General features: G+C 41.9%; 1 protein-coding gene across 1 annotated transcript; it reads right to left on the reverse strand.

Annotated features, from left to right (window-relative positions):
- Positions 1 to 11,294: 11,294 nt before the first annotated feature.
- Positions 11,295 to 14,260, reverse strand: LOC310868024 (urokinase plasminogen activator surface receptor-like). The gene is made up of 4 exons (XM_083778228.1): positions 14,133 to 14,260; positions 13,855 to 14,025; positions 12,928 to 13,056; positions 11,295 to 12,245 (listed from the first exon to the last, which is right to left on the reverse strand). Exons 2-4 carry the CDS (start codon positions 13,958 to 13,960, stop codon positions 11,920 to 11,922), a joined length of 561 nt encoding a protein of 186 aa, XP_083634354.1. The 5' UTR covers positions 13,961 to 14,025; positions 14,133 to 14,260; the 3' UTR covers positions 11,295 to 11,919.
- Between the last annotated feature and the right edge of the window lie 9,813 nt (positions 14,261 to 24,073).

Genomic DNA, 24,073 nt, shown 5'->3' on the forward strand with positions numbered 1-24,073 from the left:
CTGGCAGCTCTGAGCATCCTCGTCATCCTCTCTAGCCTCATCACCGGCACACGGTCAGGTGAGTGTTGTGCACAAACCTTTTTATTCATATTATTGTTTACTTTTGCTTTACTGTATATGGTCAATGGGAAATGTGTGTGGCCAGGAAACAATTGTAACTAAGTATTACTACTAAGTTGTTAGATCCACATCGTTAGATCGTCACATCGTTGTAGTTCTACAACGAAAAGCCTTCTAGGTTGAAAATCTTTTTAAAGTAAAACACGAGTACTTTGTGTGTGTTCTGCAGCCAGCTGCTGTGTGCGGTACCGGCGGCAGCCGCTGCGGTGCGGCCGGCTGTCCGCTTACACCCTGCAGACCATCAACAGGTCCTGTCACATCACTGCTATCATGTGAGTATACATCCTCAGTTCACACACATATAGTAGCCCGGTGGTTCTCTTCTCAACCTGTTTAAAAGAAGAACAAAAGACCATTACATAAAAGTATTCTACAAACTATATGTGCTATAAATTAAATAACTGGCAAACATTGTCAAATTGTTTGTCAAATAAAAAGGGCAAGCCCCGTTGAATTGATTGGTCCTAAATAACATGGTTCTGCCACCTGTTGGCTTGCGTCCGCCTGTGCCTCTGGTCCTTCCAGGGGCCTGTTTCACGAAACTTGGATTAACTAATCCAGGATTTAGGCCAAAACCAGGCTTTTTAAATCCTGATCTTTACAGCCTGGTTTATTCCGTTCCACTAAAGCCAAGCGAGGCTCAGAATTGGTGGATTTGGCGAGCCGGGATCAGCAAGCCTGGCTTAATAGACAGTCTGGCTTTTTGTCTCTAGACCCCTTATGTGGATCACAGATTTACTGATCCTTCTTCTTCATGGGGTATTAAGGCAGTTTGCATCCTTAATAGTTGCATTACAGCCCCCTTCTGTATATCTCATTATCTTTACTAATCTATTCAAGACTTACTGATACAAGGACTTAAGCTTCTAAAATAAATACTGCTGCTGTAATTAAAGAGAGAACATACTCTCAATAGTGGATAGACTGAATGATTAACTACCCCAAAAATATTGTTTACATTTTACCACTACTATTAACTTAAAACAGAATTATTAATATTGTAAGCATAATGATATTGTCGCATTGTGATATTTGGCCATAACTCCCTCCTCTGAGGGAGCTACCTTTGGGGAAGGGGGTTGTTGTCCAGACAGGGCCGGGTCATGGGTTCATGTAGCATGCCAAAGTTTGTGCTATTGCCATTGAGAATGCATTGGGCGTTTAAGTTAAATAACTCAGAAACTATAAAACATTTCAAAGTAAAAAGTTCCAGCATGTGTCTCCACAGTAAGCTGAATTTTACAAAGTGTGAATGGAGTTTCTAGGTGAAAGTGATTTTTTTAAGTGCCACTATCTGCCTATAAATGTCTCAAATTTGAAAGCACTATATTTCTAAAACTATGAAACATTTCAAAGATTCCTTTTCAGGCACACATACCACATAACATAACATAACACACCCACCGTAGGATGAACCTAAATAGGTTTGAATGGGGTTTCTAGGTGTAAGTATGTAGGACTAGTAGTGGGTGAAACGTTACAATGGTAATATGTTGTAAAACAATGAGTAATGGTAATATTTAGTGGTTTTCACTTTTACAAAAAAATAAAATAAATAATATAATATAATAATAATTCTTCTTAACCTGCACTTGTACGACAGCAAACCTATTCATGGGGAACATTCACCAAAAGCAGCTGATCTACAAGCTCACAAGCTGTCATGATGTTGTGCAGCCTATATATTTTGGTTATTTGATTTTATATAGTGCTTAAATTAGTCCTTTAATGCAGACCGATACAAATAAGGCAACATAAACCCATAATAATTGAATAAATCTGGAAAACATCATTGGTTTGTGATCAGTTTGACTGCTTAATGAACAGTAAAGACATCAGGATTAGGTTAAACCTGGCTGTTAGCCTGGTCCGGAGCAGGCTAAGTCCAAAGCATTAGTTTCCATGGTAATTTATGTAGCATCACTTTCATGAAACCGAATCAAGCATCAACATATACAGGTTAACTGGTTAAGTTAATCTGGCAAGATCAACCAGCTTTCATGAAACCGGTTAAGCACTGATCCAGGATATATTAAGCCAGGATATGTGTTAAAGCCCGGCTTAATCTCTAATCCAAGTTTCGTGAAATAGGCCCCAGGTAATTCTGTGCTGAGTCATGTTGTGACACAAATAAATAAAAAGATAAATATGCGATTTTGGAGGGAGACAAGTGCTTATCTCCCTACAAAATCGCATATATATATTTATGTCATAACATTTTCACAGTATGCAGAATGGGTACATTTCAAACGAAAGTACAGTACATGCAAAAACATTTAATGACGTAGAAATATTATATACACTTATGTTATGGCTGGCTCTGGGGCCATAACGAAAAAGGGGAAACGACACCGGAGGACAATCCAAAAATAAGTATTTTATTTGATACTTGTATAATAGAAATAGTAATTAAATAATTGAACTTAGAGCCAAATGAACAAAGGAACTCTCCTGCAGCCGCCCCTGCAGCCTGTGGAGAATAGCAGATCTGTAGTGCTGTGAGAGCTGGGGCCTATTTCACGAAACTTGGATTAGAGATTAAGCCGGGCTTTAACACATATCCTGGCTTAATATATCCTGGATCAGTGCTTAACCGGTTTCATGAAAGCTGGTTGATCTTGCCAGATTAACTTAACCAGTTAACCTGGATATGTTGAGGCTTGATTCGGTTTCATGAAAGTGATGCTACATAAATTACCATGGAAACTAATGCTTTGGACTTAGCCTTCTCCGGACCAGGCTAACAGCCAGGTTTAACCTAATCCTGATGTCTTTACTGTTCATTAAGCAGTCAAACTGATCACTAACCAATGATGTTTTCCAGATTTATTAAATTATTATGGGTTTATGTTGCCTTATTTGTATCGGTCTGCATTAAAGGACTAATTTAAGCACTATATAAAATCAAATAACCAAAATATATAGGCTGCACAACATCATGACAGCTTGTGAGCTTGTAGATCAGCTGCTTTTGGTGAATGTTCCCCATGAATAGGTTTGCTGTCGTGCAAGTGCAGTGCACGGTTAAGAAGAATTATTATATTATATTATTATTATTTGTAAAAGTGAAAACCACTAAATATTACCATTACTCATTGTTTTACAACATATTACCATTGTAACGTTTCACCCACTACTAGTCCTACATACTTACACCTAGAAACCCCATTCAAACCTATTTAGGTTCATCCTACGGTGGACATGTGTGCCTGAAAAGGAATCTTTGAAATGTTTCATAGTTTTAGAAATATAGTGCTTTCAAATTTGAGACATTTATAGGCAGATAGTGGCACTTAAAAAAATCACTTTCACCTAGAAACTCCATTCACACTTTGTAAAATTCAGCTTACTGTGGAGACACATGCTGGAACTTTTTACTTTGAAATGTTTTGTAGTTTCTGAGTTATTTAACTTAGAAGCGCCATTCTCAATGGCAATAGCACAAACTTTGGCATGCTACATGAACCCATGACCCGGCCCTGTCTGGGCAACAACCCCCTTCCCCAAAGGTAGCTCCCTCAGAGGAGGGAGTTATGGCCAAATATCACAATGCGACAATATCATTATGCTTACAATATTAAGAATTCTGTTTTAAGTTAATAGTAGTGGTAAAATGTAAACTATATTTTTGGGGTAGTTAATCATTCAGTCTATCCACTATTGAGAGTATGTTCTCTCTTTAATTACAGCAGCAATATTTATTTTAGAAGCTTAAGTCCTTGTATCAGTAAGTCATGAATAGATTAGTAAAGATAATGAGATATACAGAAGGGGGCTGTAATGCAACTATTAAGGATGCAAACTGCCTTAATACCCCATGAAGAAGAAGGATCAGTAAATCTGTGATCCACATAAGGGGTCTAGAGACAAAAAGCCAGACTGTCTATTAAGCCAGGCTTGCTGATCCCGGCTCGCCAAATCCACCAATTCTGAGCCTCGCTTGGCTTTAGTGGAACGGAATAAACCAGGCTGTAAAGATCAGGATTTAAAAAGCCTGGCTTTGGCCTAAATCCTGGATTAGTTAATCCAAGTTTCGTGAAACAGGCCCCAGGTGTCTTAAATAGTGTTTGGGGAGGACACTGGCCAGGTGTCTCCCCTTCCACTCATCATCTCTGGCTCCGCCCTCCAACACTGCAATGGAACTGTTAAAGGCACAGCCACACATACACACAGGACTCCATATAGTAGACTAAAGGCCCAGGGGGGCGTCACATCCCCCCCCCCCCCCCCCCTCGAAAACAGGGTCCCAAAGGGAACCCTGGCCCAACATTTGTGCTACAAAAAAAAACAATCAGAAAATGTGTACATACTTTACTTTACAAGCAACCCCACTGAAATTAACCCCCCCAGCTCACATCTGCATCACGCTTTAGCCCCACCCACTCTCAGCAACTGGTACCTTGAAGCCTTTAAGAGGAAGGTTAAGACATAATGCAAAACGGATTATGAACACAGGATTAATCCATGAGGCTCCAAATAAAGCATCCACATTAAGTTACTTCGATTTGCCACAGAAGTGACACAGAAGGTTTCACAAATTTGACATTGACAGATTTGTGTCCGTCACGCTCCAGAAACATAATGGCATCATTTGGGCTGAACATTTTTCTCACAGAGCATCCCTTAACATTTTTGGGCTGAGCTATCTCCAAATTAGGGACCCAATCAGCCACTTTGATGGACTGATTTTGTCCGAAAGGTTTTGATGTACATTGCCACGCTTCTTTTAACACGGGGCCAAAATAACTTTTTTAACACAGCATCATACGTTTTGCGCACCCCCATATGCCCTGACTCATAGTGAGCAATGCGCAAAACGGACTCCTGGAACTTGGAAGGAATGACAATTTGGAAAATTGAGTTTCCAATTAACCCACTGCCATGTGGCACACATTTGCGCAGCAGCACCCCATTTTCAATGAAGTACCCCTGTGCGCGATTTTTCACCTCCTGTTTGGAGAGAACCAAATTGAACAGGTCTTTCAGTGTGATCGGCTTTCTGCTCCCTCACCAACTCAGCATGGGAAATGGACCTAGGAAGGTTAGACAGATATGCAGTTTCCTCCTGGCACTCCAGGTCAACTGTAGCAGCTGAACAGACTGATCTGCAAAAACCCGCTCCCCTGCCACATAATTTCCCAGTACAACAGTCACCCCATTAATAGGAAGAGCTGGTCTCACTCCCATCCTGACTTCACCTTTAAACAAAGATGAATAAAGCATGAAGTTGTGTAGGCCTACAGGGACATGGAAAACTGACATCTCCATGCCCAACACAGGAATGAACGACCCAGTGTTGGTCGTCTGAGAAAACGGCAGAACTGAGGAAAGGATAAATGACTTAAATGAGCCTGTGTCCCGCAAAATGGTTACTGGCACTTTCTTTGTGTTACCAATCAGCGACACATATCCTTTTGAAACAAATGGAGAAAAGGTACGGCTGCAGTCTTTGCCTTCTGTTCACAGATATACAAGGCCACCGGCTCAGGGACTGAGTTTTTAAACTGCTCTAAAACAATCAGCACAGACAGGTCATCGTAGTCCTCCACACCTGACGCCACACACCAGCGCTCGAAATGTGTTGACAGGTCACGGGCAAACTCAAGATAGGACTTATTATTGCCTCTCTGCCAACTCCGAAAACGCTGTCTATAGGCCTCAGGAACTAGTTCATAAGTACGCAGCACTGCTGCTTTGACCACTGCATATCTGGTGCTGTCCCGTGTAGACAGTGAGGCGAACGCCTCCTGAGCACGTCCAGTGAGCACGCACTGTAACAGGACCGTCCGGTCCGAATCACCCCAGCCCTGAGCGTCTGCCACCCGCTCGAACAGAGTGAAGAACACTACCACCTCTTTCTCATTGAACTTTGGGACCAACCGTAGACTGTTCAAAACGTTGCCATTGTCACCACCTGACTCCTCCCTCTTTACCTCACTCATCTTACCATCTCTCACCAAGTTGAGCCGAGTGCCCTCAATATCCAACTTAGCCATCTCTGCCGTGTGTTTTAACCTTTCCACAGCTAAATCTTTCTCCTTCAGTTCAATATCCCTCTCTTTCAGTTGTACTTCTTTCTCCTTCAGTTGCAAGTTGTAGGCCTACTTGCCTATCCTTCAACTGCAACTGTAAGGTCAACAACTCCTTCTGCTGTTCGAAGGTTAGCCCAGTGGCCCCCGCGGGCACTGAGACTGCGGCTACATCCTCCTCCTCCTCCTCCCCACACGCAGACTGCTGCTGGCTCAAAACATGCTGCTCATACAGCTTCTCCTTGATCATGACCATGACCTTGTCTTTCCCCGCCCTTTTGTCCGGAATGTAAATGCAGTAATGCTCTGCAATTGATAACAATTGGTCCTTGTTAAAGGAATCCAAGCCCTCCTCTGATGGATCAGAAACAAAATCAGCAACCTCCATGACGAAACCAAACCAAACAAAATAAATACAACTCCAAGCCAACGGAAACAAAAGAACGTAGCGCATTCAATTAACAGAATGCCAAACAAGTCAAATTAAGTTGAGCCTCCCCTCTAACTGCCTAGCCAAAACTTCTCTAAATCTCAACCCTATAGTCTTCAGGGGATAGTTGGGACAGGTAATTACGCACGTGAAACGTTGGTGAGGGAAAAGTCTCCAGCAAGCTGGCCACCGCCCCAAGGCCAAAGAAGTGCTCCCGAGCGTATAGCTCTAACCCTTTCTCCCCACACTATGTTTCTATCTAAATGCTCACAAGTCCCAAAGGGGAAATGCGCTTTGCCTTACAGAGTCAGCCCAACAAAAAATGACTTCAAACAACAAAGTAGATTACTCACCGTGACCACAAGCAAAACCTCTGATGGTTCCCCAAATTAACTTGAATAGAGAATCTCCAATGCTGACGTCACTGGACTTGCAGACTCCCCTATTCCCACGGCTCCACCCCCTTGCTGCCACAAAGGATAGGTGCGAACCTGAACTTGGCTAGCTCGTTAATTAAACAAGCAGCCCAAACTACAACAACAAGAAAGTTTTGTAGCTTACCAAACTTTTAGCTTTAAACGAGCCCCCATGTTATGGCTGGCTCTGGGGCCATAACGAAAAAGGGGAAACGACACCGGAGGACAATTCAAAAATAAGTATTTTATTTGATACTTGTATAATAGAAATAGTAATTAAATAATTGAACTTAGAGCCAAACAAACCAAAGGAACAAAGGAACTCTCCTGCAGCCGCCCCTGCAGCCTGTGGAGAATAGCAGATCTGTAGTGCTGTGAGAGCAGGTGTCTTAAATAGTGTTTGGGGAGGTTTGGGAAGAAGGTTGATAATATCAGCAGCTCCTTTCCTCCCCTCCCACATAAAGCGGCATCTGACTCAACCAACACTAACCCCATCATACCATGCATGTCCTCCTTCTCTCCTCTTTCCCCAGACGAGGTTCTACAACTAGTAACATCCTCTAGACCTACCACTTGTCCTCTTGACCCTGTCCCGTCTCCAATCTTCCAGACCATCGCACCTGATCTGCTCCCCTTCATCACCTCCATCATCAACACCTCAGTAACCTCAGGCTGCGTCCCATCTGCCCTAAAGTCAGCCAGAGTAACACCACTCCTCAAAAAACCAACCCTTGACCCCTCAGATGTCAAGAACTACAGACCGGTATCACTCCTTTCATTTATTTCTAAAACCATTGAACGTGTTGTCTCCAACCAGCTCTCTCTCCATCTCTCACAGAACAATCTGCTGGATCCCAACCAGTCCGGATTCAAGAAGGCCCACTCCACAGAAACTGCCCTGCTGGCAGTCACAGAAGCACTGCATGCTGCCCAAGCTGCTTCCCACTCTGCAGTACTGATTCTCCTAGACCTATCGGCAGCATTGATTTGACACAGTGAACCACCAGCTGCTCCTAGACACCCTAGCGGACCTAGGCATCGGTGGAACGGCACTAAAGTGGTTCTCCTCCTACCTCACCGACCGGACCTACCAGGTTTCCTGGAAAGGTCTGTTATCATCCCCCCGAACCCTCCAAACTGGGGTCCCACAGGGATCTGTACTTGGTCCTCTCCTTTTCTCACTGTACACTAAATCCCTTGGCACTATCATCTCTGCTCACAATATATCCTATCACTGCTACGCCGATGACACACAACTGTTTCTATCCTTCCCCCCCTCTGCCACTCAGGTGGAAGAGCGCATCACTGCATGCCTGGCTGACATCTCACAGTTGATGTCCTCCAATCACCTCAAGCTGAACCCAGACAAGACTGAGCTTCTCTTCTTCCCAGCTAAGTCCTGCCCTATGCTGGAGCTGACTATCTCCGTAGACAACGCCCTGGTAACGTCTGTCCAAACAGCCAGGAACCTCGGTGTTGTCCTGGACAGTCAGCTCTCGTTCAATTCTCACATCACAGCTGTCACTCGATCCTGTAGGTTCACACTCTATAACATACGACGAATTAGACCGTTCCTCACCCAGGAATCAGCCCAGCTCCTAATCCAGACAACAGTCTTGTCAAAACTCGACTATTGTAACTCCCTCCTTACTGGCCTACCAGCATGTGCACTTAAGCCTCTCCAGCTGATCCAAAATGCAGCAGCTCGCTTGGTCTTCCACCAGCCAAAATTCTCACGTCTCCCCCCTGCTCCGCTCGCTCCACTGGCTCCCGGTCGCTGCCCGCACAGAATACAAAACTCTGATGCTGGTGAAGTATATTTTATACCATACAGAGGAGAAATGTGCACGGCAGACATGAGACGAGATGAAGTTCCATGATGTTTATTTCAACGAAGTACAGCACAGCAGTGAAGCATAGCATAAGCTCACGCCAGCCAGCAGAGTGGCTCACGTCTCCCCATGTAGGCTTGCGCCCCGACTGAACAACTGATTGTATTTTAGGTGACTACTTATAGCACTTCACATTGGCGTGGGGTGTCGACATTTGTTTGCATATTATTAGTGGCAAAGTCTTTGATCAACCAGTCTGTTCCTTCAGGTCAACAAACTCTTTTGTCATACAGATAGGCTAGCCACCGGAATTCGGCTCCTTCTCGGCCGACACCCTCGTAGGTGCTAATCACCAAAAGTAGGTCTACTGTAGTAGGCTATGCAAATTGCAAAAGGCAGGAGAACACAAGAACATTGTATAATTATGTAATCCCATATTCTTCACTGGCATTCAAAGCAACCAAAGGTATGGCTCCCCCATATCTTGCAAGTATGATTGAACCCTACAAACCCTCCAGCGCACTCAGATCAGCCAACGCAGGGAAACTGGAAGTACCCTCACTAAAAACGCCGGGACAACGCTCCACACGTCCCAAACTCTTCTCCCTTCTGGCTCCAAAACTGTGGAATGCACTTCCCATTGCAGTCAGAACTGCAGCATCACTCCCAATCTTCCGCCGTAGCCTGAAAACCCACCTTTTCAGACTCCATCATGGCCCATAGCACTTACCCTAACCCCTTAGATAGCATTTCTGTTGGCTTAGATAGCATTTGACACAGACTTATAGCATGTTATGTAGACAGCACTATAATTGTATTGTATATAGTCATAGCTCGCCATAGTACATATGTATAGCATAGTAGTAAATATGTATAGTTTATATGTATAGTGTATGTATAGTTTCATTATATAGATATTCCACTGTTACTTTCTTAGCTTACGCATGTTTCATGATAAATGCTTTTATGTGATGTATTCCCATGCTTTGTTCTTGCTTAAATGTAAATCGCTCTGGATTAAGAGCGTCTGCTAAATGCCTAAATTGTAAATTGTAATATCAACAATAATCATCACATATCACAAAATTTCTGTACATAACTACACCTTGCACCTTGGAGTATCAGCAGAACATCATTACATGACAACATTTAACTGAACATTGAGTAAGAAAGATTTTAAAACTAGAGCTAAGATAAGCGGTAGAATGATTGAATTTCTTTGTAAATGCATTTTGTACGTGAAAATACACTTTGTCGGTGATCATTGAAGTTGTCAGTGAAGTAATTTGGCTAAACAATATCAACCTGGTGTCCATATTCTTCTTCTTAAATAGTTAAAATAGCCGTCACAAAGCCTACAAGCATGTCACAGTATTGCGAGCGCCAAGATAGCCTTGCCTATAGGTCGGGAGTAGCTTATTGTCGGTATCAGCTGGTAACACAAGGGGTTCTGTCCCCGTTACAATGTGCTATAGGCTAGACCCCTGGGAGATGGATTGCTGAGGTGGAGCGCCACACCTACCATCGGCTCCCAGTACTTCCCGCACCCAAGTCGTGCTACTCATTCGCTGAGTTGGCGGTGCCCGGGATCTTGTGGTCCAAAGGCGAGAGCTCTACTGACTGAGCTACTCGGACACGATCACTCACCTATAACCTCCATCACCTAACCTCCATCTAACTTTCCTCTCTGTTTGTCTTGGGTGAACCAGGTCGATATACAGCATAAATCTGCACAAGAGGAAGCGAGTAGGGGGACAGGAGGAATGCTCCGGGCACCAATAAATCCTGAGGTTAGCTAAGGTTATGTGACACACACAAAATGTATGGTCACATTTATGTTTGTATTTAATTTTGTTTGTTTGTTAGTTTTGTTTTGTGAAAATAATGTTGCTAATATGGACAAGAATGGACAATGCACTATCTTGGTTTAATATCTATGTGTGACCCTAACTTTTGTGTTTCCCTGGTCAATTGGTGATGACGTCTGCGGTAAACAGGACGTATTTGTAAAATCAGTTCATCGATCATTCCGCCCCCCCTCGCCCGGAGAGAAAGATGTCCGTGTGCATCTCTTGATACATACTGTATCTATGCCTATATGATACATGAAAATGTACGAAGTATAATTAAATGATCACAGGCATTCTAGGTCTAGTTAGGAACCAAATGGACCCTTATGTGTCTGTAACTCAGAGATTGTACTCTTTTATAATTCAAATGTTTATTTATTTTGCAAAATGGTACATATCAGTTTAGTACAATACAAGGCAGGCAGCAGCAAAAATAAAAAAAGAACAACCAGTCCAAGAAACACATGATTTATTTGTTTTTATTTTGTTGTTTTAAGATTCATACAGTACATCCTAAATAAATAGTTAAATTAACGTTAAATAAATATACATTGGGGTCCCAGAGATATAAATGGGGGACTGTAGCTTAATGCAGGTCAGACCTGGGGGTCCTTGAAATGAAAATGCTGTAAAAATCTTCAGGGGGTCTCCCTGGCATGTCATTTCACATGGGAGGGTCCGCGGGCTAATGAGTGTCAATTTGGGGTTTTTAACATGAGAAAAGGTGCATGTTGAAAACCCCACTTTATTTAATTCAGGACGGGAACCCCTTTTGGTGTTTCTAGCATTATGTTATACTTTAGAAATTGAAAAATAGGTACGTCTACAAGCTCATAGCACGCTAAGAGCTTGAAGATCTGCTATTTTTGAAAAATGTGGAAATGTGGCGCAAATCATTGAAAGTATATTCGAATGTTCTTAACTCAAATCAACATATTTTCGAATGGGGGTGAGCGGCCAATCTTTTTTGGGGGTCCTTGACATTGTAATGAGACGATGTCCACACAGTTGTGACGGTATTGTAGTTAATGCTTTACTGAAAGTATCGTGAACAGTACAGGCATAGAGCATACATTCTGTCACCAACTACCACTCGCTTGCCGGCTTCCTAGTGACGTCATCGTTCCTCTTAAAGCTGTACACTACATCCCTTCCTTTCTTTGACATAGATACATTGTTTTTTCAGAAAACTGTCATGATTTAGAAGGCATTTGTAGAATCGTCCTTGCAGGTCTAAATGGGTTAAACAATCAAACTGCAGAGCAGAAGCGTCAGAGGTAAGATACTCAGGAGGTGTGTGCTCAGCAGAGGGACGGTGCTGCCGGCGATAATGGAGGGCCTCGGGGGCCTCGCGAGCTGGGGGTTCACCGACAGCAGGGGGTTATTAGGGGCCAGCACGGAGGCGTTGGCGTTGCAGAAGTCCGCGTTGCTGCAGCACCTAGGTCCGGATATGAACGTGGACAGCGTGATCAGAGGGCTGAAGAACGTCAGGTGGAGGTTCTTACCGTCGCACCATGACGGGGAGACGCAGCCATAAGCCCGCTGGAGCCTCCCGTCCGGCACTATCACTACAGATTATTACACACACACACACACACACACACACACACACACACACACACACACACACACACGCACACACGCACGCACACACAAAAAAACATTAGCACATTTTTTTAATGCAAACTTTGACTTGTAACGGAGCATTTCTATATTGCAGTATTGATACTTTACATACGTTTTATCTATTTTGCACACATACAAACCGTCTGGCACACTTTAGTGGACAGCCGCGGACAGAAGAAGCTGTCTTTTACGTCATTTCCGAGTGTTTAGCCAGCTGGTGGATGGAAAAGACGCTCCACCCCCGCGTCTGACTGCCGCGGAGGAGAGCATTTCTGGGAATCTGTCCGTCGCAGAGCAACGCACACAGCAGAGAAGCATGCTCAACACTCACAGTCCCCTTTCCACTGGTTCCAGTGGAAAAGTGGTCTTTAGACCTCTAAAATTTGAATGTTAATTATGAATTGAGTTAGAAAAAACACACCTATATTAAGTTGTCAATATAAGTAAATTAATATATGATAACCCTTCCACGGTAGTAGTTTTTATTTTAAAGGGTTATCATATATTATTTTGCTTATATTGATCATATAATTAATTTAATATAGGTATGGTTTTGCCCACTCAATTTATAATTAACGTTGTGCTTGAGATGTACTGTAATTCTGCAAAACTGTTAGGACTCACCTGTTGAGTTTACACACATCGTCCTCCGTCCTCTGCAGATGTTTATTCTGTGACATATGAGGTCAAAAGGTGAAAGGCAGGTGAAGCACTTCAAACCGTTTATTTGAAGCCCAAACGGGATCTTAGGAGCTGAAATGAAACGGCAAAATAAAACATAGTTTAGCATGTCATAGTGTTTAAGCACGTTTAAAATGTACCTGAGCTTCACTTTAATTCCAAGTTTAGATCAGGGATTGCCTGTGGTAACTTACTAAATGACTGCATTTTTGAGGTGATGAATAATTATTGGCAAACAGTGTTTTTCAAAAGCTTAAAACTTATTTAAAGATGAATATAATGTGTCCTAGAGTCCTATTGACATCCTATTTTTTTATTTATTTTTGTATTATTTACTATAGTCCTAATAAACCCTGCAGGAAATTACATCTGGCCACAGGATCACAGGATCACAGGATCTACTGAATGTGAAGGTAGGCTCAATATCAGTTTGTCACATTCATGTGTTCTTTTGTGGCCAGATGTAATTTCTTGGGGTTTATTAGGACTATAGTAAATAGTAAATAAAAAACATTGCCATAATAGTTTGTAAAAGAAAATACATATTTAGCCCCATGCTCGAATGCCCCTGCCCCTCTGTCAAAAACTGCTAAAATCCCCAAAACGAAAGAATGCAGCAAATTAAAAAAATGAACACTCACCTTTTAGTTTCTCTAATAACAACCTAAAACATGAACCGTGCTTGAAAAAAACTAAAGTTGTCCTTTAAATTAAATCCCAATTTGGTCAAACAAAATATAATGATTAAAAGGCTAAGATGAACATGAATTAAAAGTGAACCTACTTTTAGTACAATTTACTGATCACAATTGAAAACATTGGTATGAAGAATGATGAAATACACAACATTGTGGTAAGGATTTGACGTACCGTCAAAGAACATAAAGTTACAGGCCGAGGTATTGCAACAGAGCCCTGTTAACTGGCCGTTTCCTGGACCCACGTTCGTGTGAAGAGATTCGAATGGAATATTCATTGTATTGTTTCCGCACCTGTTGATGGGAATACACTGCCTGATGATGATCCTCGGACCCACCGTCGCTACGGAAAAAATAAAACCACAAAATACTTATCTTGGAAGGAAACGTCAGAAATTGTATATCTTTTGAAGCAAATAAGTAGCAGAAAGAAAGAAAGTTGTACGTTACACTCGATTACGCCCGAAAAGCAGACGTCATTCTCGTTGGTGCAGTTCTTTACCACCGTGACGGCGCATTGAGCGTCTGTGAAATCTTCGCACGTATGACACTGCAGGTCTTTGACAGCTTCAGCTGAATTAAGGAAAATATAGAGATTCATTATACCGGTGGTTCCCAAACCTTTTCATGTTAAGGACCCCCAAATTGACAATAATTTGCCTGCGGACCTCCCTTTTTAAAAGATATGCCATTGCCAGGGGACCCCCCAATAATAAGAGAAGATTTGTATGGATTTGTATTGTATTGGACCCCCAGTTTGACATGCATTAGGCTACAGACCCCCCATTTAATGGCATTTATAATATCTGGGACCCCCAATGTTTGACTTAAATTTAACTCTGAGAGTGTACACATGGAACCAAATGGACCCGTGGATTTGCACCCTCTACCGATATTGATGTCAGACTTCGGTGCTCTATTCTGATTTAGTCTCAGTCTTCGTCTTTTGAATAACACTGAATAACACACCCTAAACCTATTTTAGTCATCTGAAATTGCAATGTTTAGTTTCATTCTAGTCCAGTGTTGGGTATAACGGCGTTTAAACAAACGGCGCTACCTAACGTCGTTATTTCTTTCAATAACGGGTAATCTAATGAATTACAATTGTCATCGTTACAACGCAGTTACCGTTACTGACAATGAAATGTGCTCCGTTATTATGTTAAGCGTCCCCAAGCTTTCTGTTACCACGGGCCGGCAGACAGTGTGTGTGTCTGTGACTCTGTGTGTGTGTGCAATGGGGCTGCTGCTGCTGCTTCACCTCCTGCTGCTGCAAACATGAAGCCCAACACACACCGGCTCCGTCCGCCGCGTCGCGCCGCGTCGCCTGGCGCGCCAATAGAATCAGTTCTATTTTCCAGGCGGCGCCGCACGGCAACGCGCCGCGCCGCGTCGTGTCGGACGGAGCCGGTGTGTGTTGGGCTTCACACACGGTTAGAATAAAACAAACATAGCAGTCAGTTGTGAAAGCTTGATGCTACACAGACCATGCTAATGCTAAAGCTAATGTTGACAGCCTGACTGCATGCGTGCTTGAGAGAGAGAGAGAGAGAGAGAGAGAGAGAGAGAGAGAGATAGAGAGAGATGCAGGGGAGGGCCTCTCGTGTGTGTGTGTGTGTGTGTGTGTGTGTGTGTGTGTGTGTGTGTGTGTGTGTGTGTGTGTGTGTGTGTGACTGACCACTGACCAGTTGTCTTAAGTTCTGAGCCAATTTGTGTCTTTAATTAGACAGTATTGTCTACCAGTTGTTTTGTCTGAAGTTGTTGGACTTTTGAGGTCCAAAAAGCCACTGGTGTAGGCAATTACACCTGGTTTACTGTTGAGGTTCAATAAATATTATATTGAAGTGCAATACATATATTGAAGTTGAAGTTTATTTCTCCCTCATGGCAAAAGGTTATTATGTCTTATGTGTAAGTTGTAACTTGTAAGTACCTGTCTATGCTGTTCTACTCTATGCACCTTGTGAAACCTGCTCCCAAAAACAATCCAAATTCTTAGACATATTACAACTTTTTGTTACGCAAATAGTTACTTTTCCTAGTAACTAGTTACTTTTACAATAGAGTAATTCAGTTACTAACTCAGTTACTTTTTTGGAGAAGTAACTAGTAACTATAACTAATTACTTTTTTTAAGTAACGCGCCCAACACTGTTCTAGTCTTAGTCAGCTAAATATCAAAATTAAGATTTTAATATTTAGTTGACTAAGACTAGAATATTAAGACTAGTGTTAGTCTTTAGTCTAACTAATCTAACTAAGTCTAACTAAATATCTCAATCTTTTAGTCTTAGTCAACAGAATTAACACTGTAAAGTGGTTAAAATGTCGGACCTACTCGCAGCATAAGTCGTTATTAAATTTGTTGTAGTTGAAGTATTGATTTCGTCGACTAAAACCATGATGAAAAATGTCTGTTGATTAAAGGCCTATTCATAGTCTGGATTTTCGGTGGTGAGCTGACCACCGGAGCTGAAATAACGTTGAGCGGTGGTGAGTAAAAACAGAGAGAAGGGCTGGAGCGGTGGCGGTGGTTTGCTCTTCACCGCGGCTCGTGACGTCATGTTGTAGTTCGGTGGTCACCTAACCACCGAAAATCCAAACTATGTATGAGCCTTAACTTCTCTCACTGACGAAAACTAAATTAAAACTAAATAAAAAAAATAAGCTTCCATTACTAAAACTAAGACTAACATATATTGACAATTTTGTCGACAATTAAAAACTAACTTGCTGAAAATAGCAGATCTACAAGCTCACAACGTGAGACGCTGCGACGCATTGTTGAAAAGCTGAAAAGCTATCTCAATGATAGAACACAATATGTCAATCTAAATGGTGTTGAGTCAGAAACACTAAACGCAACATTTGGAGTGCCTCAAGGCTCTGTTCTAGGACCAAAACTATTTATTCTCTACATCAATGATATATGTAAAGCCCTACAAAATATGCATTGTGTTCTGTTTGCAGACGACACAAGTCTGTACACATCCGGAGAAGACCTTGAACAGCTCTTGCATGTAGTACAAAAGGACCTCAACATTCTAAAAAAGTGGTTTGAAATAAACAAATTATCATTAAATATCAGTAAAACTAAATTCATTATCTTTGGCAATAAAATTATAAATGCTCCAATCCATTTAACAATCAATGATATACAATTAGAACAAACAAACTATACTAAATTCTTAGGAATCATTATTGATGAAAAACTCACGTGGAAGCCACATATTGACACTTTAAAAAGAAAATAATCTAAAACAATCGCAATATTACACAAAATGACAAGTATCATTAACTACTACTGCCATATTTAACATATTGTGTGGAAGTGTGGGGAAACACTTATAAAACTATAGTTCATCCCATCTTTATGCTACAAAAAAAAGCTATTAGAATTGTAAATTTGTCTGACTATTATGCACCAACAAACCCACTTTTTATTGAAAACCGTACACTGAAACTGCAAGATCTAGTCAACCTCAACTCCACTGCAATAATATACAAGGCTCATAATAAGTCACTTCCAAGTTGCATGCAGGAGCTGTTCAAGCCAAGAGAGAGCAAATATGACCTCAGGGGAACAGCTATGTTTAAGACAACAAAGGCAAGGACGAACACCATTAGGGGAGATGTCTGACTGTGATAGGAGTGAAGCTGTGGAACTCATTAGATAACGACCTTAAATTGTCAAATTCAATACAGACATATAAGAAACTAGAACTGCACTCTGTCGAGTGCATACTTGCTTGTTGCACACTAGTAGGCCATAAATGGCCAACTAGTGCGCAAGCAGAGCGCGCAAGTCCTTTCGACCGCTGTAAACTGTCAAATCTCAGTATCTCTGTGAAGGAACGTTTGAAATGTATAATTTTTACATGTAACTATTTGCTACCTACCTACTTTATGCATATAACCACCTAGTATTATTAAGTATGATTCAAGTTTCTATCTATATAAGTTTGGGTGAAGAGCTAGTCATACATATACACACCACGTACTCTGGTCCCAGCAGATCAGATTATAAATGTAAATCTCATTCCAAAGACTAAAACGCTATAAACAATTAGCTGTCACAATCAACACTATAGCGAGTTTGACTTGCCTGCATAGAGGATGCTCCACGTTACACACACAATCCAAATCAGCTTCATGTTGGTGCGTGATGATGAGAAAATGAGTGTGAGTGTGTAAATACCGTCAGCTGATGGCCTTAAATAATGTGTGAGTGTGTAAATACCGTCAGCTGATGGCCTTAAATACTGTTACTTGGTTGGAGAAAAAAACACTGGGCATTTTCCAAAGACAACTGAGGTGAGTGAGTTCATTGTGCACGGCAGGGAAATCGTTGAGTTCGGCACGTAGTCCACTGCCGAGGTGAGTGAGGTCATTGTGCACGGCAGGGAAATCGTTGAGTTCGGCACGTAGTCCACTGCCGAGGTGAGTGAGTTCATTGTGCACGGCAGGGAAATCGTTGAGTTCGGCACGTAGTTCACTGCCGCCAATTGCCGGCACTTCCAGGCTTTTACAGGTGAGGAAATAATGTTAAGTGGTTGGAGAAACAAACACTGGGCATTTTCCAAAGACAACTGAGAGCAAAAATTGCTGTCATTTACCAATGCCAACAATGTGTACTCTAAAAATACAAAAGTATTGGTACACAGAGTAAAAGTAGAAATGTAGAAATGTAGAAAAGTAGAAATGTGTCATTTCAAGTTATCATTAATGTATACCAATATTTTGAAAATAGCCAAAGTTTAAATAGGGCTGAAGTGGTTAATGTACAGTATGTTTTATAATAATAATAATAATAATAATAATAATAATCTACAAAGTAACTATTACCTATACGTTTTCAAATAATTGTAGTGGAGTAAAACACTATTTCCCCCTGAAATGGAAATTTGGAAATACTCATATATGTTCACCTACATTTCCATTTTCAACAGGAATGGAGATGAGCCCCTTTTTTTGTTCGTTTCTTCTCAAAAATCCACAAATGGCAGCAAACCGCTCCATTCCCATCGGTAGAATAACCAATTTAGGACTGAGGCCAGATACTACAAAATGGTAAATCCTGACAGTTTTCTGTCGGCCGCATCGGTCGGCCGGTCAGCCCATGGGTCGGCCGCATGGGTCGGCCGGTGGCTCATGGATCAGTCGGTCGGCCCATGTGTCGTCGATCCATGATATGGAGAAGTGGTGGGCCCAGTGTAAATTGATGTGTTGTTGGCTATTAATGTAGAGTAGTATGTGTTTTTTTCCCTTATAGAGCACGTTTGTACGAGTTCATCCCACGCCATGCGAAAAACCTCAAGCCATTTTTGATCTAGGTTACGACATGTTCGTTTAAGGGCTCATGTATTGTCGTTGAACCATGGTGTGATATTTTGTGATGTGCACTTTCTAGTTTTGAATGGGGCGATGGAGTCTATAACATCAAGTAGGACATTATTAAACCCATTTGTGAAATTGTCGAGAGATCCAGAGTAGTTATTGAAAGGAATGCAGGTTCTAGTGCTATTTTAGCTGTATTGTTAATGCAGCAGCTTTTTGAGGGGCAGTGGTTAATGGCTTTATTAAGTGAGTTGGAGTTGTCTCCTATTATGGCCAAATGGTCAGCACGATGTAGTAAATCTAATAAGAATTGAGATAATTCAGAAAAAGGGTGTATACCAGGGGGACGGTATAGGATGTTAAATGTATTAAAGGGGAGGGCATTTTGACTGGGTAGTGATGAAGACATTAACAACAACTCAGGATGAAAAAAATGAATATTGGATTTTTGGTTGAGTGGATACTTTGAGTTATGGATCAGTGCAATACCGCCACCTTTTTTGTGGTGCGGGCTTATTGGGAGAAAACAGCATTTGGTGGAGATGGAGCGATTAGGGGCTGTTCATCATTAGCTGTGAGTTTCACACAGTCCCATCATGTCCAGGTTATGGTCGATTATACAATCATAAATTAGAGAGGATTTACTATTTAGAGATCTTATGTTGAGGAAGCCAATTTTAAACTGATTAAGATTGTTGTCTCCACCAGGCCGAAGGCATTGGGGTAGAGTATGTTTTGCACTCCGTCCGTCTGTCCGTCCGTCCGTGTGTGTGTGTGTGTGTGTGTGTGTCCGTGAGCAGCTAATCTCGGCCACCGTTAACCCGGTCGATGCCAAATTTTGCACACACGCTCCCTGGATGCCAACGATGAACCTCTGCCCCAAACTTTGCAGAACGGCCTGTTATAGCGCCACCAGGAGGCCGCTTTGTGCAAAACAAGTTTTTGCACAGTACACCTACAGATTTTGTCCAAACATCACGCAAATTGGTACACAGTCTCTCTAGAGCCATTCAACAAAACCGGTCTTTCAGATTTCTCAGACTCCATCCTGATTGGTTAAGATTGGCTTCCAAAGTTCATTTACTTTTGTTGCCCTTTTATCCAACCACCAGATGAAGGCAAGCTGCAATGTCCTACATTCCTATCCTGGTGGAGACCTGTGCCCAGAAGGGCACTTTTTCTAGTTTGTACTGTGTCGTGCAGTCTTAACAGTTTTTCACAGGATGGAGGATTCAGGCCGTTTTTACTTCGATGATATTTCCTACTTCTAATAATAGTTGAAATGGGGTTTGGAGGGGCGTCTAGGTCTAAATGGTTGACAGGCAGAGATCTAGGCGCAATGGGAAGTGGAAGCCCTCCCGACCACAAGGGGGGGCTGTTGTGGCTGTGTAAGCTGGTTTGGTGGCTGTGTGAGCTGGCTGACGCAGCTTGGGGGCTGGGCTGACCGGAAGTGGCAGATACAGGAGCGTGGCCAGAGCCAGCTGTAGTAAACAATACTAGTCAGTGATTTTGATCGGGTAACACGTGGGTGAAATCTTTTGGCAGTGTCTGTGGAGCCACGGAGTCACAGAGATTTTGGTCAAGCATTTTGCAACCCAGCTTGATTAGGTGGAGGCCATCGGTGGCATAGAAAGAAAGTTACATAGCTAAATGATAGTTAGGAACTAGCCCTAGAACGGCTGTTGTTGTTTCATACAGTATGTACAGTATTTCACATACAGAGCCATAGAACACCCTGCTTAATTTCTTGTCGAACGGTAAAATGTGCGGGCTAAATGTAATAAATGCTCCGTTTGTAGCCTACTCACCCATTAAATAATTCCAAAGACGTCGAGTGAAATATGGTCCTCTAGTTTTATATCCATGTGAAAGTTCTGGCACAAAACGTGTATTTAGTCAATTATCTCCACTTTTTCAAGAGATGCACAGTTGCACACGGACATCCCTCCATCTTTCTCTCTTTATTTTGTTGTGTTGCATACAGTACATCCTAAATAAATAGTTAAATTAACGTTAAATAAATATACATTGGGGTCCCAGAGATATAAATGGGGGACTGTAGCTTAATACAGGTCAGACCTGGGGGTCCTTGAAATGAAAATGCTGTAAAAATCTTCAGGGGGTCTCCCTGGCATGTCATTTCACATGGGAGGGTCCGCGGGCTAATGAGTGTCAATTTGGGGTTTTTAACATGAGAAAAGGTGCATGTTGAAAACCCCACTTTATTTAATTCAGGACGGGAACCCCTTTTGGTGTTTCTAGCATTATGTTATACTTTAGCAATTGAAAAATAGGTACGTCTACAAGCTCATAGCACGCTAAGAGCTTGAAGATCTGCTATTTTTGAAAAATGTGGAAATGTGGCGCAAATCATTGAAAGTATATTCAAATGTTCTTTACTCAAATCAACATATTTTCGAATGGGGGTGAGCGGCCAATTACATATATTTTTGGGGGTCCTTGACATTGTAATGAGATGATGTCCACACAGTTGTGACGGTATTGTAGTTAATGCTTTACTGAAAGTATCGTGAACAGTACAGGCATAGAGCATACATTCTGTCACCAACTACCACTCGCTTGCCGGCTTCCTAGTGACGTCATCGTTCCTCTTAAAGCTGTACACTACATCCCTTCCTTTCTTTGACATAGATACATTGATTTTTCAGAAAACTGTCAGGATTTAGAAGGCATTTTGTAGAATCGTCCTTGCAGGTCTAAATGGGTTAAACAATCAAACTGCAGAGCAGAAGCGTCAGAGGTAAGATACTCAGGAGGTGTGTGCTCAGCAGAGGGACGGTGCTGCCGGCGATAATGGAGGGCCTCGGGGGCCCCGCGAGCTGGGGGTTCAGCGACAGCAGGGGGTTTTTAGGGTCCACCACGGAGGCGTTGCCGTTGCAGAAGTCCGCGTTGCTGCAGCACCTAGGTCCGGATATGAACGTGGACAGCGTGATCAGAGGGGTGAAGAACGTCAGGTGGAGGTTCAGACCTTCGCACCATGAGTGGGAGACGCAGCCAAAAGCCCGCTGGAGCCTCCCGTCCGGCACTATCACTACAGATTATTACACACACACATGCACACACGCACGCACACACAAAAAAACATTAGCACATTTTTTTAATGCAAACTTTGACTTGTAACGGAGCATTTCTATATTGCAGTATTGATACTTTACATACGTTTTATCTATTTTTTGTCAGGTGAAACCTGATCTAATATTGCCCATGTTCGACTTCGCCTCCAATTCGCCACCTAGTTAGACGGATCTGATTGGCTCCTCTGGCCAATGGGAAACCAACCAACAGCAAAGCTGCCTTCTGGTCAATGGGAAGGGGAGGGTCACATATCACTGGCAGCCACAACGCAGGCTGCACACATACAAACCGTCTGGCACACTTTAGTGGACAGCCGCGGACAGAAGAAGCTGTCTTTTACGTCATTTCCGAGTGTTTATACAGCTGGTGGATGGAAAAGACGCTCCACCCCCGCGTCTGACTGCCGCGGAGGAGAGCATTTCTGGGAATCTGTCCGTCGCAGAGCAACGCACACAGCAGAGAAGCATGCTCAACACTCACAGTCCCCTTTTCCACTGGTTGGGAACCAGTGGAAAAGTGGTCTTTAGACCTCTAAAATTTGAATGTTAATTATGAATTGAGTTAGAAAAAACACACCTATATTAAGTTGTCAATATAAGTAAATTAATATATAATAACCCTTCCACGGTAGTAGTTTTTATTTTATTTTTGCATATTTTCCTACATAAAGGCTAATTTGCATATTTAAATGTACAATTTCAGAATAATACAATAAATCGTTGTCTTTGTTTAAGTAATCAACTGGGGAAGTGTCATGAATGAAAAACTATGAATACAATTTGTACCTATCACGTAGACCTACTGTAGGTGGAAATTACAAAAGTGAAAAATATGGAAAAAGTTACCCTTATTATAAGGATAAAGGGTTATCATATATTATTTTTCTTATATTGATCCTATAATTAATTTAATATAGGTATGGTTTTTCCCACTCAATTTATAATTAACGTTGTGCTTGAGATGTACTGTAATTCTGCAAAACTGTTAGGACTCACCTGTTGAGTTTACACACTGGTTCCTCCGTCCTCTGCAGAGGTTTATTCTGTGACATACGAGGTCAAAAGGTGAAAGGCAGGTGAAGCACTTCAAACCGTTTAATTGAAGCCCAAACGGGATCTTAGGAGCTGAAATGAAACGGCAAAATAAAACATAGTTTAGCATGTCATAGTGTTTAACCCTTGGCCTACAATTCACGGAAAAAACGGAATTAATCGAAAAATCTAAACCTCCCGTTAACGGGAAAAACGGAAACGATCAGTTATCGCGGGGTCAAAAGAGCAAAAATTAATATTTTTTCGCTAATATCACTAATGTTGGATGTAATTTATCAAAAAACGGCCGAAATCCGCGTGATCGTGCGTTATCGTGCACGCGCGCCGTCTCTATGTGCGTCGCTGTAAAAAATGTGATATTTTGCGATTTTTTGGGGTTGATTTGAGGTTAATTTGACCAATTTGTTACCCAAACAAAAAAATTGGGACTGGTAGTCCAAGGGTTAAGCACGTTTAAAATGTACCTGAGCTTCACTTTAATTCCAAGTTTAGATCAGGGATTGCCTGACAGTTGGTATGTGGTAACTTACTAAATGACTGCATTTTTGAGGTGATGAATAATTATTGGCAAACAGTGTTTTTCAAAAGCTTAAAACTTATTTAAAGATCAATATAATGTGTCCTAGAGTCCTATTGACATTCTATTTTTTATTTATTTTTGTATTATTTACTATAGTCCTAATAAACCCTGCAGGAAATTACATCTGGCCACAGAAGATCACAGGATCTACTGAATGTGAAGGCAGCCTACTGGGGGAAGGCTTATAATGTGTGTATAGGCTCAATATGTCAGTTTGTCACATTCATGTGTTCTTTTGTGGCCAGATGTAATTTCTTGGGGTTTATTAGGACTATAGTAAATAATAAATAAAAAACATTGCCATAATAGTTTGTAAAAGAAAA

Source organism: Protomyctophum parallelum (genome assembly GCF_964188405.1).
Source record: "Protomyctophum parallelum genome assembly, chromosome: 12".
In the NCBI taxonomy this organism is placed as follows: Eukaryota; Metazoa; Chordata; class Actinopteri; order Myctophiformes; family Myctophidae; genus Protomyctophum; species Protomyctophum parallelum.

Excerpts from the sequence above, each read along its gene's own strand:
- LOC310868024 (XM_083778228.1), bottom strand. The coding sequence starts at position 13,960 with ATGAATATTCCATTCGAATCTCTTCACACGAACGTGGGTCCAGGAAAC. Across the intron at positions 13,057-13,854 it reads TAACTTTATGTTCTTTGACG|CTCCTAAGATCCCGTTTGGG; the intron begins GTACGTCAAATC and ends GTTTCATTTCAG. Across the intron at positions 12,246-12,927 it reads GATGTGTGTAAACTCAACAG|TGATAGTGCCGGACGGGAGG; the intron begins GTGAGTCCTAAC and ends AATAATCTGTAG.